Source organism: Coccinella septempunctata, chromosome 9 (assembly GCF_907165205.1).
Source record: "Coccinella septempunctata chromosome 9, icCocSept1.1, whole genome shotgun sequence".
NCBI lineage: Eukaryota > Metazoa > Arthropoda > Insecta > Coleoptera > Coccinellidae > Coccinella > Coccinella septempunctata.
The window spans coordinates 10653634-10674128 of NC_058197.1; the positions used below are offsets into that span (position 1 = coordinate 10653634).

At 36.1% G+C, this 20495-nt stretch overlaps 2 protein-coding genes across 9 annotated transcripts in view; both read right to left on the reverse strand.

Moving 5' to 3' along the window:
- Positions 1 to 20495, reverse strand: part of LOC123320877 (synaptotagmin-7) — a 419223-nt gene that overhangs the window by 150748 nt on the left and 247980 nt on the right. The gene's annotated exons all lie outside the window — the stretch shown is intronic.
- LOC123320880 lies at positions 14526 to 16119 on the reverse strand. Of its 2 annotated transcripts, none has more exons than XM_044908362.1 (2): positions 15966 to 16119; positions 14526 to 15883 (listed from the first exon to the last, which is right to left on the reverse strand). In XM_044908362.1, the coding sequence occupies exon 2, from the start codon at positions 15856 to 15858 to the stop codon at positions 14953 to 14955; it is 906 nt and encodes a 301-aa protein (XP_044764297.1). In that variant the 5' UTR covers positions 15859 to 15883; positions 15966 to 16119; the 3' UTR covers positions 14526 to 14952. The 2 variants fall into 2 exon arrangements, with proteins under 2 accessions (XP_044764297.1, XP_044764298.1); XM_044908363.1 differs by having other exon boundaries at positions 15073 to 15254; positions 15311 to 16119.

A 20495-nucleotide genomic window follows, 5' to 3' on the forward strand; every position in this document is an offset into this window, starting at 1 on the left:
TAAAATATACAGATATTAGAAATCAATATGAATCAATATTCAATATATCATCATAGCATACACATTTCATTTCTTTACATATGTATTATTTATAAAATTTTCAGAACCACACTGAAAAAAATCCTTACAGAGGTATATGACACCTGCATATAAGCCTGTCAGTATAGTTTCTTTATGCTTTTTTATGATTTCCTTATGATATGGTCTCTTTATGACACAATATAAAAATTGATTAATAAATGAACAAAACACTCACAGCAGGTTTCATAAAACTTCGGCTCTCCAAACAACGAAATCAATAAAACCTCTGAATATATTGAAAGACTGAGAATCATTGAATGTATCTGTGAAGGTATTTCCCCTTAATGGGCCGTTCATGCAAGGGATGCTTCCTGCATACAATAATTTATGTGGATGAACAGTTCTCTTGAATTGCAGTAAAATGTTTACTGCACACGGTGTAGTTAGTAGTGTTAGCTGAAGTCATTTTCTTAACGTCCCGAAAATTTAATAAACTTTGGAGCACTGATAATAAAAATCAATGAATGACCGACTGACCTGTTACGAGTTTTAATACTTACGCTTCTATTTTTTTTATTTGAGTGACAAACTTGATTTCGTAAAATCCATTTTCTTATTTGAACCACAGTTCTTCACTATTCAATAATTTTCTAACGATATTTTTGGATTTCACCAAGTGATTACCCCAAAAAAAATTCAACAATCAGCAACTAGAATGAGCTGGATAAACTAAAAGCGGTACGAGAATCAGAACATTCAAAACCTCTTCAATCAAAATGGATATCTGAAATCTTACAAAATTTTATATTTTTTTGCAAATGGCACTCAAATTAATATTTTAAACAGTCCTGGCATCTTGAAATCACAGTTGACCCACAGATGGCGCTCACATCACTTTAGTCGCTTCCTTTCCCATCTTTATACTCTATAATTTTTGTTCAGAGCCTAACAAATCTTTCGAAGTATAGTTTGAAGTATAACGTTCATTATAGGATAGTATAGGAGAACTCAGTCGACTCAATGAATTTCGTAAAAGTTTAGAATAGACAAAGTTCAGTATTTTTTACAAGTATAATACAGTACGAGCCACATTTGCAGAAAGTTTCAATTTTATTTTCTTTTCTTTTCTCTCGTTTAGAGGTTTCGAGAAAAGTGTGAATATAGTCCACAGTCCAGAAATATCCTCCAAATTCATTTATTATTTTCAATTTTCTGTTGTGCCCAAAATGGAAAGAAGAATTCAACCTATAGATATATGATAGCTTGAATGAAGAATAACTTTTGTTTTGTTGATGAAAAATTTCGTTTATTGTTTAATGGTCTTTCTATAAAAATGGATGGACTATACTGTTCGATTCTTCGTACTCTGTTTTCATCCACCTTGTAGAAGGATGAGAACAGTTTGCTTTCTGCTAATTGCATAATTTTCACAATTTTCCATCCCTTCCTGAAAACCTCCTACAAAACACCGGCAACCCCATAAACAGTCCATGAGATCCATCCAAGAAGCATAACTTCTCCTCCTAACTCATTAATCATTCATAATGACCTACTTTCCAGTTAACTCTACCCATAATTGTATCCTAAACGAACTGGAGACGTCGGCATTATTTATACGAATGAAGCTAGAGTACCTGCCAAACAAATGGTTCTAATTTGCGTCACTGATTGTACATGAATATTCCGGTTGGATATTTTAATTCGGTTTGTTCGATGTGGGTCGCACATAGGCATTTCCGTTACGGGATGATGCGAAAGGAAATTGTCTAGGGAAATGAGGGTGGAAGAGGTCGACACTTTTCCGACCTCACCCCACCTGGGACGTTTTCTCCAAGATGAAAAATGTTGCGAATACGTGAAACATGAGCAAGAAGAAGGGAAAGTTCTTAAACTTTTATGATATTAACGTCGAGGCATTTTTCTTCATCTTCGAGTTTTGTACGCATGAATTGAATTAAATTTTTCAAATGAATTCGTCTCTGAGTGGTATCAGCAGGGCCTCAACTTGTTTAAAAGTTGTGCAATTGTTAATAATTTGTTATAAAGACAGGAAGTAGATATTCATATTGTTTACGAGGGATCTACACCGTTTTAGTTGTCAGTACAAAACGAGGAAATGAATATCTTACGTCAGAAAGCACTAATTTATATGGGGTTTTCATTATAATTCAATTCAATCAGTTCGTAATCTCGGAAAGTCAGAAGACAGGGGAATAATGAGGGTTTACAGAAGGAGAACAAGTGATCAATTGAGGAGAGATTGAAATGAGTACTGAAACTTATTAAAACGATACCACGAAGTGATATCCGAAAATAAAACTTTTTCAATCCTGTGGACTCAACGAGGTTAAATGTTTGTTCTCTTCATTACACTGTTATTTTGTTTCTCTAAGTAGTTTTGCTCTTTCCATTTCAGGCAGGTTGATCGAATGAAGACCAAATTATCCAGTTTAATTTTTGAGCAGTGTGTATTTTCGGAATAATTAGGGATATCGTATTCAATCGTTTTTAAAAGTTTGTAATCTTCGAGAAAATAATAACAACTTGAATCGATCAAATAAAAATCAGTATGAGACATTTCGTCAATCTGGTCGCCTTTTTCTGGAGTTTGGTTCTTTGCATATATGCTTCATGAATGTTCTTATTTTGAAATGAAGTCAGTTTATCAACGGCTTCGATTTGAAACGAGTTTTCTGAAAATGCCAAGACGTAAATTAACAAACGCTGAGGCTAGTAGGGCTATCGGAGTGCTACACAGTGGCCTAACTCAGGTTGTTGTAGCGGAAAGGCTCCAAGTCAGCCAAACTGTGATATCTCGACTTTGGAATAGGTTCAGAGAGACAGGTTCCATGTTGGAAAGACCAAGGCTTGATGGGCGACGAAAAACAACACCTGCTCAGGATCGTTTCATCACCGTTTCGGCGAGAAGAAACCCTACATCTACGTGTATCTACGGAATACTCTTCAAAATGCAGATGGGGTCCAAGTTTCCATCGAAACCATCAGACGACGTTTGAGAGAGGTGAATCTAGGTTCTAGACATCCATTAAGAGGAGTTCCATTAACACGTGACCATAAGCGTCAAAGACTGGAATGGGCAAGGCAACATGTCAATTGAACGATTTTCAGATTCTCGAAGAATAAGGGTATGGACAATCCCACGCATACCCCGTAATCGTCGCTATGTCCAAGAAGTCCATCCATTCCGAGGGAGTAGTGTTATGGTATGGGCCGGGATATGTTTCAACGGGCGCACAGATCTACACATTGGTCCTGGGAATATGATCGCCTTACACTATAGGGAGCATGTCATTGACGATGTTTTTCCAAATTTTCACGCTGCTATTGGTGAAATTTTTCAATTTCTAGACGATAACGTTAGACCGCACCGTGCAGCCATAGTTGAGAATGCGCGCGAGGAGCTTGGTATTCCACATTTACCAATACCTCCGCACTCACCAGATTTGAATTGCATAGAACATGCATGGGATATGCTCCAAAGAAGATTAGATAATCATCAACCTACCTCAGAATTCTTAAATGATCTTAGAGAGCTTCTGCCTCCTTTATGGAACCAAATTCCTCAAGAAATGTTCAACAACCTCGTGTGTAGTATGCAAAGAAGATGTCAAGCTGTTATTGATGCCCGTGGAGGCCATGCATTGTATTGATAGTCTTAAAACGCTTGAATTCTCTGGGAATAAAATTTCGTTATTTCACTCGATTTTTCTTAACCACCCTGTATACGTAGCAGACCTACAGGCCAAAATTAATTTGCAATCATATTAATATAAATTTTAATCACAAAAATCTTATTTTAACTATATTTTCGCAATTTAAGTCAATATCCCTAACTCATGTGGAGCAGTTTATTTAATCGCTTATATTCCTCTCGTACAGATATATCCAATAAATCAACTGGCTGTTCAATCATCATTAATTATATTCTCTTCACAGCATTCTCTTCTAATTGAAAACGCAAATTTTTCACCCGTTTCGTGCCTTAGAACAATCAGACCTCTCTGGAGAGGGTGTTCGGAGATATCCAACGTTTCGACGTTAGCGGATGCTAATGACAGAGAAAGTCGATTACGTCTCTCCAAGGCGGGCTCTTTGTGCGAAGACAACTACTACGATCTGATCAATTTGCCAGGTTGTTTCCACTGAAACTACTCTGTCAGTATTGACCCATAAAGGCAGTTCCTTTGATCTATAATGAAGTCCATAAGCACATTTATGTGACATTGCAGACACGTGATTCATTGCCGTCACTCAATAGGTTGATGTGAATTAGTTCAATGTGTTGGTAAATCAATTAGCGCAATTTTTTCAGACAAATTGATTGAAAAAATAACAAATCATAACACGGACAAGTCCCCAAATTGGTTTCCAGAAGAGAAATTGGCAGATCGTTTATTCTTTTCGCTGTGCAACACACATCGACGGAAGCATATGAGCTGATTGCTGTTCCACAATTTTTCAATTCGGTGGAGGAATGACTTTTGGTATACAAAAGTTTCGGGAGTTAATTGAACAGCCTATGAAAGCCATACATTTATTTTCTTATATATCAGATGTTATTGAAAAAATTCAGAATTAGATTAACCTTCTAGGATGGTTTTCTACCAGTGGTTTCTCAACCAATTCATAGATAACCTGAATCAAATTTTGCTTTCTAATGAAGCCAAAATTCCTCCTTCTCGACATATGAGGATGTGGAGAAGTCAAAAACCAACCAAAACATTTTTCATAGAGTCAACATTTCACATTCTTTCTCTCTTGTTTTGCTATCAGTCAGATGTGAATTAGGGCTTTTTTTTCTGTGATAAAACTTTTTCAAAAGAACGTTATAGAGATAAAAACAATATGCCTTTAATAGCTGAATTAAATTCTGATGAATTCGTTGGTATTTTAGACAAAATTAAGCCAGGTTATACCCTGTATACAGAAGCAGAAGCCTAAAATGGTTATTTCTGTACCAAGGACGAAAAATTGCCTATTATAGTCGAACCTTAATTGATAGCCGAGGCGTAGCTGACGATAGCAAGCAGGTGAGTTAATATAGACAGTTTGTTGCTGACGTGCACTTAGGCCGCTTTATTAGCAAATTCTCAAAGAATTAATTTGACATTAGTAAATATTTTCACAGGCACTTATGACTTCATCAAATTCTGTATTCAATCGACCTTCTTACTTGTATTGGTAACCTAGTGATGAACTGCCAGACTGAAATAGTTTGCGGACGAATAGTGTATGCGGACGATAAGAACTTGCCTTTAAAAATAGTCGGGTTTCGATCGGAAATTAGTTCGTAAAATGCAATTCTTTGTTTAGGTCCAAGAAAAAATGTATTTCCGCATATTAAACTAAACACTGAACATAAATGAAAAATGCTTACCCTTGAAAAGCACGGTAGTAAGGCAGTAACTCAGAATCGAAATAAAAAACTACCAATACTCAAAGTATACCACTTCGTCGAGAAAGACCATGGTCTGATTCGACCTTGCTAGAGGTACACAACTCATACATCGACGAAAATGGTGCTCTTTATTCGATGTCAGTAGGGGATATGATGTATGAATACATCCTAGAGACATCTGAAACGATGACCAACTCAATTCAATTTTCTTCCTCTCAGAGTAAGATGTATACATTTGCTAAAATTCTCAGATTCTCAGAAAGAGAAAGAGCTCAGAAGGGCTCCAAATTCATGGCCTTAACTGTTCCTCCCGAGACATCATAAATGGTTAATGCCTTCAAGAGTAAGGCAGGTGAATGATAAACGAAATAATTCAGATGCATAACACCCGCCGATGTTAAATCAATAAGGAGACTGGCTAATCATTCCATTTTCGTCGAGGAATAAGTCGTGTTGCTCTGATGAGGTCAAATGAGACGGAAGCCATGGTCAGTATATATTCTTTGTCGGCGAAGTGGTTCTTCTGTTAATAAAGTGATGGTAGTTTGTTAGTTCGGTTTGCCTCGTAAAATTTGTTGATTTAACATCGGCGGGCGTTTACTAAACATAAATATTCTCCAAGGTCGTGTGATCTTACACCATGTGATTTTTTGCTATGGTTTAATTTGATAAGTTCCATTTTTCGAACACCTTCCCCTTGGACCAACAAAGGAATTGAATTAGTGAAAAACTTCATCAAAGCAACGATGGATATTTTCAGCATCTACTCTGATTATGGAGGAAAATGTGTATTTGTTAAGATATTGAATCTCAGAGGGCGCAACTGTCTAAAATGTTCTCGAACAGTTCTACTGTACGTCTATAAGTAACAGTGAGTGTTAACCTAACTTTTTTCTAGTTAAGGTCTTTATGATTATCCTCGAACTATCCTGAAATGTGAAAGGAAATTATAAATATTTTCGCTCATCATCAAAAATGTATTATTACATGCCTGTTCATGAATATTTTGATGAAACGTTGTTTTCTAATCGACGAAAGAACTTCAGTTGGATCTGCTGAATTTCACATCTCAAAATAGCTCATCACATGACACCGAAGGCGATGCCCTTTCGTGACCAGGTCAGATATCCCGTTCATCCTACAGGAACATATCGATTCATCATTCTTGTTTTCATCTTCTCCAATTTTCCCCAGCTATTATTCATCAGTTGACCCTTCGGCATTGTTTGTGTGTTGTGGTTCTACGAACTTTGGGTAACTTGAGCTTATATGGAATTCTCACGAACTGGATGGTGAAGATGGTAGGACGGTGACATGTGATATGTTTGCTGTTTGAACTCCCATCAATTTCCTTCGAGAAAATTCAGGTCTGTTGTTCGAGCGTTCGGGAAAGGGTTTGTCGAAAAGAGTTCTGTATGCATATGGGAATTTTGAGGTTTTTTATACAGGATTATTCATTGGGAGATGCGCATACAATCAGGGTAGATGGAGGGCACCTAAGTGCTTCTGAATAACCTATATTTTATGGGTCTACCATTCTTTATAACCAAGATACAGGCTGCTTTACTGATTTTTTCCCTTTTGTCAATTAATTGACTTATGAACCACTACTATACTATACATTTTTGTGATTCGTATGTTCTTTGTCAGGAGTGCTATCGATTAACATAATAAAAAAGTCTCATTCCAGGTCCAGCCCTTCAATAAATATCTTGAAATTCATCCACAAATTGGGAATGGCAGAAAAAAATGAGTAAGATTGAATGTATTTGGTGTTTTCGTATACAACTTTTCCACTTGTTAGCTTGAGTCAAATCTATCAATGCTATCATATAATATTTGATGGCTGTTATATATTTTCTAATATCCTTATTGGAGAGTAGACTGTTTTTCTACTAGCATCTTCATGAAAAAATTATGTATTAGATGCACTTGAATTTTGTCTTCTACATCCCCTCTTCGATGGTTACATCCATAAATTAGTTTCTCCCATCATCCAGATAGGGAATTACCTTTCCTCAAGCATGCAAACTTGGATATTGGAAGCGAGTATCTAGTAGATTCTTTCAGTAATGGGATAATAATGCTCAACTTTCCAAGTTTGGCAGTTAACGGGATAATTCACAATTTTCCAACTTTTCCAAATTGAAGATGAGACTATATAATCCTGAATTATGTGGAGGCTCTTTCATCCTTCTATATAGGATATGATTTAACTCATGCATAAAATTGTCGCTACCTTGCTTCCAACATCCAATTTCCTACTTTGTCAGTTTATGGCTGGATAACATCTAAATTTCTACTCTTTAAAACTGAAGATGATACTTCTGCATTGTCACGATGCAAGTATTCATGTAGAATTTTTTTTCTACAATACCAAATACTCAGGCCTAAAGAAGCAATTCTGCAGAATAAATTTTTTCCATTTAGAAAAGCTGTCCACCCTTTCTATGAGATATCCTGATATTTTGACACTCATAAGGGCACTTTCATCAGTTGGCAAAAATCTCCTGGATGTATTGAGCTATAAAATTCTGAAAAACCACAACGACTCGAAAAGTGATGGCAGTGATGATTTCCTGGAATATTCATTGTGAGGAAAGTTTTATGATTACTTTAGGAAATGTCAATAATCCCCATATTTCTGGGGTTCGCGGATCCCCCGACCTGAACAAATAAAGCACTTCATTCATCATTAATTAACACAGTTCTCATTCGGTTTGGAATATGGTAGAAATACCAAATAATCAGAGAAGGTTTCCTAGAAGGCGCAACCATAATAATTGATACTAGGAATATTTGAAGACATTCTCATTAATTATTCAATACTGTGCAGCTTGAATAGCTCCATGTACCTTTCAACCTAGATGAAATATTCATGATAGTAATAAAGCAAATATAGTAAACTTAGGTAATCTTCGCTCATTCAATTGCAGAGAATTGGCAGAATATCTGTTCCTGGAGTTCGGACTTCGTAGTTCCTCAGAGAATATCGAATTGAAGTAGCAGAACATCGCAATAAAACAACAAGAAAGCAATTTTTGGCAGTTCTGATGCTAGCTTCATTTCACGCTATCCCCTGTCATCACCTGTAAGCAATTGGAGTTGCAACTTGTTTGAGGCATGACAAATATTCATATCAATTGTAAAGACGTTTCCTCGAATGTCTCGAGCGCCCTTCAAAAGGAAAATAGACAACCTACCCTAGCGGCAAAAGGAAGGCAAGGTTTTTTTTATCTGGGGTATTAGCGATATTTAGTGAAGGTCAAAATACGAGTTCACAAAGTTTTTTCGTTGTTATGTAATGAGGAACACAATAGGCACTATTAAACATTTCTAAGAATACACCGATTTAAAGGGATATAGAATAAATCAGTCATAATTTTATACGAATAGCAATGTGAAGGTGGTAAATTAACGGAATGAGCTGAACAGAAAGGAACGGGGATCCGATCTCAAACGCGCCACGGGTGTTACGGATTTGTGCGCCAGCCAGAACCAACACTTACACTTATAGGACAATGAAGTGGAAACTCAGCAGGGATAGAGCTACAGCAAGATGGCACAGAAAACAACGGTTCACCTCTGAGTGTTTTCTGCACCCGTGGACTCCTTCCCGCAATCAACTATAATTGGACGTACCTTCACAGAAAACTGCAGATTTTCACGTAAAATGGGTTTGGCACGATATGGCGTAAGCAGAATAATCGGAATCGCTACTTAAAACAAAATTGATTGAAATCAGAAAGAATAATCAAAGGTCAGAACCACCACAGAATACTGGAAATCAGGATTAATCAGAAAATTCATCAGAATCAATCTATACACTTTCGCGACTAAATACAGAATAACTACTTATTACAGAATACTGAGTACAGAATGATGGATCAGTAGGGGGGACAGCTCCTTCTGTACGCACCGGTAGGGTGAATGAACGGTTTGCCCTTCATGTGCTGAAAATAAAATTAGTGTGGTTGAAAATGTCTTCACACTGGTTCATCGGTCCTAATGAACAAAAACTCGGTTATCTGCAAATCCAGGATGTTTTTCACGGTGCTACATCGTTTTTCATAACTGAAAAAGAAATAAAAACGTTCCGGATTGTTTACAGTTTCGAACGGTGTCTGAATCCCGAATTGGAATGAAAGGTATGTTAATTAATTAAAACCAAAACGAGAAAAAAGATGGGGGTGCATTTTTATGAAAAAAACTTCATTACACGATGTATCAATACTGATTAATATCGAAGTGATAGTTTTATTCTTTTTGTTGTCAATAATGAATGAAAAGGGAGTATTGAAAGTTATGTGGAGTAAATGGCTGATTTGAATGAAGCAATTTGTGATTCATTTAATTCATTTAATTGAATCATGTTATATTTATCGATGAACGTCAATTTTTTTAATAGAGTTTTGAATAACATTTTGTGCTCAAAATATACTGGGAGTGTGTAAGATAGTGTATTATGAAATATCTGTGTAACAATGATTCATACCCTTTTCTAAATTTCAAAAGGGGGTTACGTTGGGGTGCGATCTTAAAATATATTGTTATCCCCATCAAAGCTATTTTTCGCCGGTAAGTCTTCTACATACCATCCAGTTCTAGATTTGAAGGCAGTATTCGGGATGGCTGCAAGAAAGTAACAGCCTCGTCCAAAGTATGATAATTTTCAATCAGTATTTTAGTGAAGTCAGTTGTATTGAAGAATATAATATAATATTTATGAAAATACTTGAATTGTTTTCGTTGAAAGAATAATTTGAATAAAATACATGAAATAAAAATAAGTTGCAACGGATCGTAACAAATTGGCGCCCAATGTGGGACTTATGAAACTGCAGAAATATATGAATAGAGTGATTTCAAAAATTAAATATGATTTCTAGAGGCAAACCTCTAGAGCTGAAGAAATGAGAGAAGGAAAAGGTACACAAATAAATAATGAGACGAATATATTGGATATTCTTTTGAAGACGAAGGAGGATATAAACAAATGAAAACAGATGGACAATCTTTAAATTAAATGAACAATTCAGGAAATTGAATGAAAACTACTTTGTATATAGAAAAAAATCAAAGCATGTGCTGGGAGAAATGAAAAGAAAAATCAACAAAATACATTGAAGAAACAGCCGGGATGAGAAATTGGAAAGATTTAGATTTTACCGAAAATAATATTCGAGAAGAGGTTCAAGAACTCATCATCATCATTTATTCACCATCAAAATATATAACATGGCAGGACAAAATACAATAAGTTCAAAAATAGAACAGTATAAAATATAAATATAAAAGACGAGAAACATTTGAATACAAATACAAAAAGTCCAAACATGTAAATGTAAAAATGTAAGCACGGTTATTCATCGAACTTAATGTTCCAGAATTCTTCGAACTTATAAACAGTGTTTTTAATTAACGTTTCCTTAATCTTCTTCAGCAACCTATTTCGTGGAAGCATCCGCATTTTTGATGGAAGTCTATTATAAAATTTAATCCCAAAATGATTAGTGCCAGTAACTCCTGGACGATAATATTAAATAGAATTAAGGAGAATGTTGAAAAACAAACTGAAACATCAGAAAGACTCATGCACAAGGAAAATTCTTCTTCACCTGAAATCATTAATTCAGGGTATAAAAATTTAATTACATTGCTAAAGTTGAAGGAAAACACTCCCTACCAGTGTTATTGAATAGAAATGTTCAGGAATGTCAGCTAAAGCATTATTATGGTTGAACGATGAAGAAGTAACATAAATAGAAAAAAATGGTAACAACATGAGGAACAGAAAATGGGAAAATATATTCCAAAAGGTTACGGGAAAAGTGAAACAGATTGGGGAGAAATTTAAAAAGAAAAGAGAAAGAAAAATACATATAAGATTCAAGAAAGAAGGCTTATAGTTGATGAACATTTTTTTAATATGTTTCATGATATTCTATTTCAGCAACGATACGATAATGTCGATACATGATTGTTGATGTCACTATCTAGAAAAAACCATTTGGCAAGTGCAGCAGACCGGGCGAAAACGCTTCATAAATTAAATTTCATAGAACGACCATTCCAAAGAAGATTCACGTCACGATTTCTCGACGACCTAGATATGCCCCAGCTTTTTCCGAGCCCGCATCGGATCCCTTTTTCGGAATGAATCCGCAAAACGGGAAACCTTAGCGGTGATTCCAACCTTTTGGGAGAATTCGAACGGAGAGAACGTGGCGGAAGGAGTTTACGAGGAGAATTCGAAAATTGTTACCCGGGCAGGCAATATGGAGTTCGACGGTTTCTGAATTGATTGTTTCAAAAATACCTTGAGGAGGGGGAAATATGAACGTGAGTCATTTATCAACGCCTATCGTGATATTTCCGTGAGGAAATGATCCAATAAGCCCTGTGATTTAAAGAAAAGCAAAAAAAATAGGTAGACTTGTAACCGGTCGTATAAATGTTCATTTCAGAAGCCCTTAGATCTTCATTTTGACTGAGAATAAGATACGAGGAGATATGGAAAAATTCTTAGCCTACTGTAAAACCAAACAAAATTTCAATGTCAAAATATTTTATTATTCAACATATTCTCCTCCTTATTGGATACATTTATTACTGCGAACCTTCAACGTCTCTAGATCTTTCAAAAAAATGTTTCTGCTTGCTCTGCAAACCAGACCTCCACAGCTTTTATTACCTCCTCCTTGGAAGAAAATTTACGATCTTTCAAACTTTTTTCCAGTTGAGGAAAGAGATGCTGGTCGGTTAGAGCCAAATCTGGTGAATTAAGGGCGTGTTCTAGTAATTAAAACCCTAAATCACGAATTTTTTGCTTGAAACAGGAGATTTGTGTGCAGGGGTGTTGTCCTGCAAAAACAAAACACCTTTTGATAGCTTTCCGCGTCTTTTCTCTTCAATTTTTTCCTGTAGAGTGGCCAGTAATGTCGGATAATAATCTCCGATTTTTGTTCCACCCTTATCCGGAAAATCAATCATGATTTCTCCGTGGCAATCCGTAAAAACCTGAAGCCGACTTTTGGACACGAAAGTTTTTAGGTCTTGGAGAACTAGAGTTCGCCATTCCATCGATTGTTGCTTTGTTTCTGGATCTTAGAAATGTATGTGTGTATGATCAAAGCAGATGTGGTAAGTGAACTTTTATTTTTTCTTCGCAGTTATGAAGGATGTAAATGAATAGTTGTGAAAAAAACTAAAAGACAATATATGAAAATGTTGGTGGTGTACTGTAATGTCATCATGATATCTGACTGTTAGATGAATTTAAAGAAAAAAATCTACCTACACTTGTTGGCAAAGTGCAGTATTCTATACGTTATGGTTATTAAATAATAATATATTTCATCAAACTTGACATGGTGTCTTTCGGTGAATCTCATCTGCATAAATGATAGCTGAATATTTGCAGGTATACACGAGGATATATTGAAAAATTCTTAGCCTACCATAGAACCAAATATAATTTCAATGTCAAAATATTTTATTACTCAACATATTCTCGTCTTAATTGGATACATTTATTACAGCGAATCTGCAACATCTGTAGACCTTTAAAAAAAAAATGTTTCATCTTGATCTGCCAACCAAACCTACACAGCTTCCATTACCTCCTCGTTGGAAGAAAATTTACTACCTTTTTGGACTGTTTTTCAGTTGAGGAAAGAGATGATAGTCGGATGGAGCCAAATCTGGTGAATAAGGGGGGTGTTTTAGTAAAATCACGAATTTTTTGTACGGCTACATGAGATTTGTGTGCAGGGGCGTAGTCTTGCAAAAACAAAACACCTTTGGATAGCTTTCCGCGTCTTTTCTCTTTAATTTTTTTCGTAGAGTGGTCAGTAATGTCGAATAGTAATCTCCAGTTATTGTTCTACCCTCATCCAAAAAATCAATCATGATTACTCCATGGCAATCCCAAACAAATGAAGCAAGAACTTTTCCAGCAGTTTTTGGACACGAAACTTCTTAGGTCTTGGAGAACCAGAGTGTCGCCATTTCATCGATTGTTGCTTTGATTCTGGATCGTAGAAATGTACAAAAGTCTCATTCATAGTAACAATTCGGTTTAAGAAGTCTACATCGTTTTCAAATCGAGCATAGATGGAACGCGATGCTTCTACCCTTGCACGCTTTTGGTCAACATTCAAACATTTGGGGAGATTTTTTTCATGTTCAAATTGACGTGAACTATATGATGAACGCGTTCGTATGAAATATTCAGTGCTTCAGATATCCGTTTCAGCCCAATTCGACGGTCTGATAAAATCATGTCATGAACTGCATCGATATTTTCGGGGACTGACACAGAAACTGGCCTTCCGATCGGTCATCATCTTCAATAGAAATTTATCTATTTTGAAGCTTGCAGTCCAATTTTTCACGGTCTCATACGAAGGGCATTGATCACCAAGGGTATTAAGCATATCTTTGTAAATTTGCTTACCTCTTAACCCTTTTAAATACAGGTACTCGATGATGGCTCGATACTCCAATTTTTCCATTTTCACAATTTCGGTGGACATCTTCTTTCTTTCAATTAATTGTGTAACTCTCGTTTACTTTTTTGACCTAAAACTTCACACTGACACTTCCAATGAGACAATGAGTGTTCGTTGCTATGGTAACGAAATATTTGTTATGCATGGAACTGGTCTAGGCTAACTAGATATCAATACATCCTCGTATATTGACGATTGAAACCGACAGTTCTCTTGTAATGGATAATAAATTTGCCCTCGAATTGCACACATGATATTTTACAATCGATTGTTAACTGATCCGAAAATTTGCACTTTGTATCATTCAACAATATGCATTTCGGAATATTGATTTGCTATACCATCTCAGTTTTATGATTAATGCTTTCGCCATTATGTCCCTAGGTTGAAGAAGAACTTTTATAACCTCTGTGAGGTTTCATTTGGATAATATCACCATTAACTATACTCGTATTCATTCCCATCACTTGCTTAGAGTACTACAATATCGTAGAAATAGACTATACGGGTTGTCGTCATCTGATGGCCTCTGGGCAACAAACCTTTATATCTATAATTATTGGTTATAAACAAATAAATGGTCTACTCCACTATATATTTAAATTATGCACTATGCATTTCGGCAAGGTAACTTGCCATCATCAGGTGCTCTAAAATCAAACAATTTGTCAAACAAATGAAAAGATCTTAAATTGAACAAATTATAACCTACCGATGCAGTTGTTAAGACGTCAACGATGTAATATGAGCAAAATGGAATAAAAACAAACAAAATCATCAAGAAAACACACTAATAACGACATCTATGTTTAACAATTAAAATCAAATTAAACATATCCACAATCACATGTTCAACAAAAAGGGGGAGAACATGCGAAAACACACACATCAAAGAAAGAAAACACAGATGTCGTCCCGTTCTCCGATATTGTCTAAAATTATAAAAATGAACAGTCCACGAACAAACAAAAACAATAAAACAATAAAACTCAGCAAAAATCAGGCACCTCGTATAGAATTGAAAAAAGTTGAACAGTCAAAGTTAATCTGCTCATTGACGCAGTTATATTCTTGAGACCTCAACGCTCTGTTGATTTCCAAGATCTCCAGAAGATCCAATTGAAGACTCTTCTCACAAACATGCAAAACTTTGACACCAGTTCTTGGATCGAAAGTGTGGCCTGACTCTAAGATGTGGTTGGCGAACTGTGATGGGGTGTTGACGATATCTTTATCTCTGTTTTTTTCTATATGTTTCAGATGTTCACCAACCCTTGTTTCTATTCTCCTCCCACTTTGACCTACGTAAGTGACATTGCATTGGGGTTGGGAGCAAAAAAGTTGGTAAACTCCAGACCTTTGTGTGATGGGTATTTTATCTTTAGTGTTGATTAGATGTTTAGCCAGGGTATTAACCGTCTTGAAGGTAATCAGAGTATTTTCTGTGTGAGCACTAAACAGTTTTGCGATGCTTACTGATATCTGTCCAAAAAACCTCAAGCTTCTATAGGTCTTCTGTTGAATTCCATCTGTGAGAGACCTATTCAGCTGCCTGTTCATGTGCCTTCGGTATATTCTCTCAATTACGCGCTCAGGGTAACCATTTCCCTCTGCAATCTGTTTTATAATTGACAATTCCTTTTGAAAATTGGAGGGACTAAGAGGGATGTTGAACAATCTATGGAACATGGAATGAAATGAAGAGAATTTTTGACTGTACGGGTGGTTGGATGTGAAAGGTATTACAGAATCAGTAGTTGTTGGCTTCCGGAAAATATCAAAATTCAAACTGCAATTATCCCTCTCAATAATCAGATCTAAAAAAGGCAAGCGGTCATTCACCTCCAGCTCGCACGTAAATTTGATGGAGGGGTGAAGACTATTCAACAAGTCGAGGAAACTCATCAGTTGACCATGGGTGCCCCTAAAAATGGCAAAAACATCATCGACATAACGGTACCACTTCAAGATGTGCTTAAGGAATAAACTTGTTCTACACAAGTTTTGTTCAAATTTTGACATGAATGCTTCGGATAAAAACGGTGATATGCTGGAACCCATAGACAACCCATCAACTTGACAGTAATATTTATTCTCGAACTGAAAGAAATTCTGTTTAAGGACAAGGTCTAATAAAGTACACAAATCTAAAATTACATGAGTGCGAAGGCACTCATGTAATTTTTCCTCGACTTGTTGAATAGTCTTCACCCCTCCATCAAATTTACGTGCGAGCTGGAGGTGAATGACCGCTTGCCTTTTTTAGATCTGATTATTGAGAGGGATAATTGCAGTTTGAATTTTGATATTTTCCGGAAGCCAACAACTACTGATTCTGTAATACCTTTCACATCCAACCACCCGTACAGTCAAAAATTCTCTTCATTTCATTCCATGTTCCATAGATTGTTCAACATCCCTCTTAGTCCCTCCAATTTTCAAAAGGAATTGTCAATTATAAAACAGATTGCAGAGGGAAATGGTTACCCTGAGCGCGTAATTGAGAGAATATACCGAAGGCACATGAACAGGCAGCTGAATAGGTCTCTCACAGATGGAATTCAACAGAAGACCTATAGAAGCTTGAGGTTTTTTGGACAGATATCAGTAAGCATCGCAAAACTGTTTAGTGCTCACACAGAAAATACTCTGATTACCTTCAAGACGGTTAATACCCTGGCTAAACATCTAATCAACACTAAAGATAAAATACCCATCACACAAAGGTCTGGAGTTTACCAACTTTTTTGCTCCCAACCCCAATGCAATGTCACTTACGTAGGTCAAAGTGGGAGGAGAATAGAAACAAGGGTTGGTGAACATCTGAAACATATAGAAAAAAACAGAGATAAAGATATCGTCAACACCCCATCACAGTTCGCCAACCACATCTTAGAGTCAGGCCACACTTTCGATCCAAGAACTGGTGTCAAAGTTTTGCATGTTTGTGAGAAGAGTCTTCAATTGGATCTTCTGGAGATCTTGGAAATCAACAGAGCGTTGAGGTCTCAAGAATATAACTGCGTCAATGAGCAGATTAACTTTGACTGTTCAACTTTTTTCAATTCTATACGAGGTGCCTGATTTTTGCTGAGTTTTATTGTTTTATTGTTTTTGTTTGTTCGTGGACTGTTCATTTTTATAATTTTAGACAATATCGGAGAACGGGACGACATCTGTGTTTTCTTTCTTTGATGTGTGTGTTTTCGCATGTTCTCCCCCTTTTTGTTGAACATGTGATTGTGGATATGTTTAATTTGATTTTAATTGTTAAACATAGATGTCGTTATTAGTGTGTTTTCTTGATGATTTTGTTTGTTTTTATTCCATTTTGCTCATATTACATCGTTGACGTCTTAACAACTGCATCGGTAGGTTATAATTTGTTCAATTTAAGATCTTTTCATTTGTTTGACAAATTGTTTGATTTTAGAGCACCTGATGATGGCAAGTTACCTTGCCGAAATGCATAGTGCATAATTTAAATATATAGTGGAGTAGACCATTTATTTGTTTATAACCATTATTAAAAACTCCACCGATGGACTATTACCAGATTCTATAATTATTATTTTATAATTATTAGTTATTATTATTCTTCTTGTTTTTGAATCAGGAATTTTTAATATTAATAGCGAATCTTTGTCTTCAACGTCTTCTATAGTCATTTTCACAAGGTGATCTCGTCTACATGCACCGAAAACTTCCATAATTAATATTAGCTGTCAATAAAATCTCTCATTAATATTCACAGAGTAATGAAAAGTGTTATTTGCCTTTGCCTTGAAAAATATTTCATCTGGAATTTGAACAATTTTCCTTTGGTGAAAGTTCATGATTTTTGTGGTTCGTATTCTACAGATAGGCGTTTAAGGTATGCGATTCACTTCGTATATTGGCTGATGTCAGTATTGTTTTTTACATACCTCGTTAGTTTTACAGGACAGCGTGTAGTGTAGTGCATTAATTTGACGCTCGATGGCACAAATAACACAACAGAGTTAACCCGGTTTTGCAATTCTGTACAATTGTCGCTCCATTAATGCGAGCTAGTCATGAACAAGCGTAAGAAAATCCCATATTAGTTGGAAACATCTGAACGCAAGTGTAGACCGGTTTCGGGATCATTGTCACTCATCAGCATAGTGTAGTGACTGTGTAAAGACTGAACCAAACCTCACTCTACAGACTCCTACACATTCATTCATGGCTCCCAGATTTAACTGCTACCTGCAGTGAACGAATGAATGTGCTGCTTTACGCTCATATACAATTATTACTCAGGAAATTTTTCACTCAAATAAAATTATGAGTAGCTTTTTTAGTCGCTTATAAGCGACAAAGTTACATTTCTTGAAAAAGATGACGTTTTTTACAATTTGGATATCGATTGTGAAAAAAAATGTTTCTGAAATTTGGATATACCTACAAGGCTACTACTAGCTTACTATTTTAGTTACGTGTTGCTAATATTTTCTATATTGAATCAGCATGCCAAATGTCCCAAAACCACTCTATTCTCGAACCGCAAACTATCGCTTTCCAAGTAGGGCGTTATATGCGAAGCAATCTGGCAAGAAAATACAATTCTCACGCACAAATCCACCAGGTCAGCAAGCAGCTGGCGCAAAATTTAATTCTGAGCCCCTTTCTGGCAGTACAACACAGCATAAATATAGGATATTATTCGGTATAAGACCACCCAGCAGTTTCAGAATTTATGAGATGATTATTATGTTTATGTTAGTTCATTGTACCCAGAACGAAGTAATTTGGCATTTTATTCTTCATCCAGAAATTCCATAAGGAAAATGAAGGATTAGTTACATGTGATAATTTATTCAGTTGGGCTCTCAAATATAAATTTACATAAAAAACATCGATACTGCGATATGGCTTTCATGGAACATGAAACGAGGTGAAACATCAATCTAGATTATGACACGGGGAAACAGGATATCCCTTTCATCTTCAAAGATTAGATTTCGGGTAAGTTAGTAACAAAAAAGATCTCAAATGATAAGGGCTCAAAGTTATCCACGAATTCAATCATTCCATTGATGAATGTTATCGTAAATCAGAAGTTTTCATTCACATCAACGACTTTCAACGAAATTAAAAGCCAAACCCGCTCGTTATTCCTCAGAGTTTAACATGTTCAACCGATGGACATTGGTTTCCTGATTATCCCTGGGATATAATTCAGTTATCAAGGACCCTCATCCTGAAATCATCCCAGGACTAACCACGACTATTATGTGTGCGGACAAATTGCACATGTCGGGTTGAAAAATCACCAACGAATCTCCAATTTGTTAGGCTCTTCGGGTTGTATTGTACATTGCATAATGTTATCAGTTTACAAAGGCCGTGGTGTCAAGTTTAAGCATCGTATCGGAAAATGGGAGCAAAATGACCGCTTTATAGATGTCGTTGAGAGTGACAGAAATGAATGGATCCAATCCATATATTGAAATGATCAACATCGGATCTGGAGTGATAGATAAAAGCAAAAAAGGTTTAGGATCTGACTATTCAGATTTACGACTCCATGGGTTCACACGCCATGACAGAGAATTGACTGAAATATGTTCACATCTTCCTCTTTTCAACGGACGAAATTTACTTTGGTCTCTCCATAACAGTTGTCAGAATATCTCATCCTATAATCTTTATCTTTTATCTATGTGAAGAAAAATGACAGCATATGAAACCAACATTAATTTAGGCAAAATTCGCGAATTTATTTTCTTTGTTTTTCTACTGAAGAACATATCTGAAATGAAGAAATCATTACACAATCGAAGAATCGGGATAAGATGGAGACACATTTCCTCAAAAATATTCAATATCTTCTTCATGAACCTCTCATCAAACATCTCTCCATTCTGTATTTTTAGACTACAAAAAATTGTCTGTAGGAAATTTGATCCTGAATTCTTCTGGCGAATTATATAATGCTTTTCTGACGGCAAATCTTCCCCACATACACCTCTGAAGTTAGATCTGCCTCTAGTCCTCCTGTCCGGCTATGAATACCAATGCGACAATTCTAAACCCTGAATCAATAAAGATTCGAGTCTGCAGATATCTAGACTTCGGCTCCGAACTGCCATCTTCACAAAGTTACTGGAATGCGAGAAAAATCTTCCAACGGATCAATAAACCCGGAGTTTCGAACCAACAGCAAACTACACATTCGAACGTCGCTACAGTTTCCTGTAAATCTGGGAATCCCCATCGATTTTAAACCACTAGCGCCCTCTACCGGAACTTGGCTGAACTGAAGGTATCGATCCAGTTTCTGATCATATAAAGCGCTCACGTTTCGTGGCAGTTTTCAATTTTAAAGCACCACATCTGTTTACGACACGTGGGTATAGTTAGAATAATTTCCCGCGTATTTCTTTTTAATTATCGCAGTAGGAAATCGATTCGTTTGAACAATTTTACGGAGACAGCTGGTCGTAGAGGGTAATATGTCACCATTTAGGAAGCCATTAATTCGTTCTCGAAGCAGCTTTCACGCTGCTATTAAGAAT

Bases quoted from the DNA above. Each gene is read 5' to 3' on its own strand.
- LOC123320880 (XM_044908362.1), bottom strand. From the start codon at position 15,858: ATGAGTTTCCTCGACTTGTTGAATAGTCTTCACCCCTCCATCAAATTT.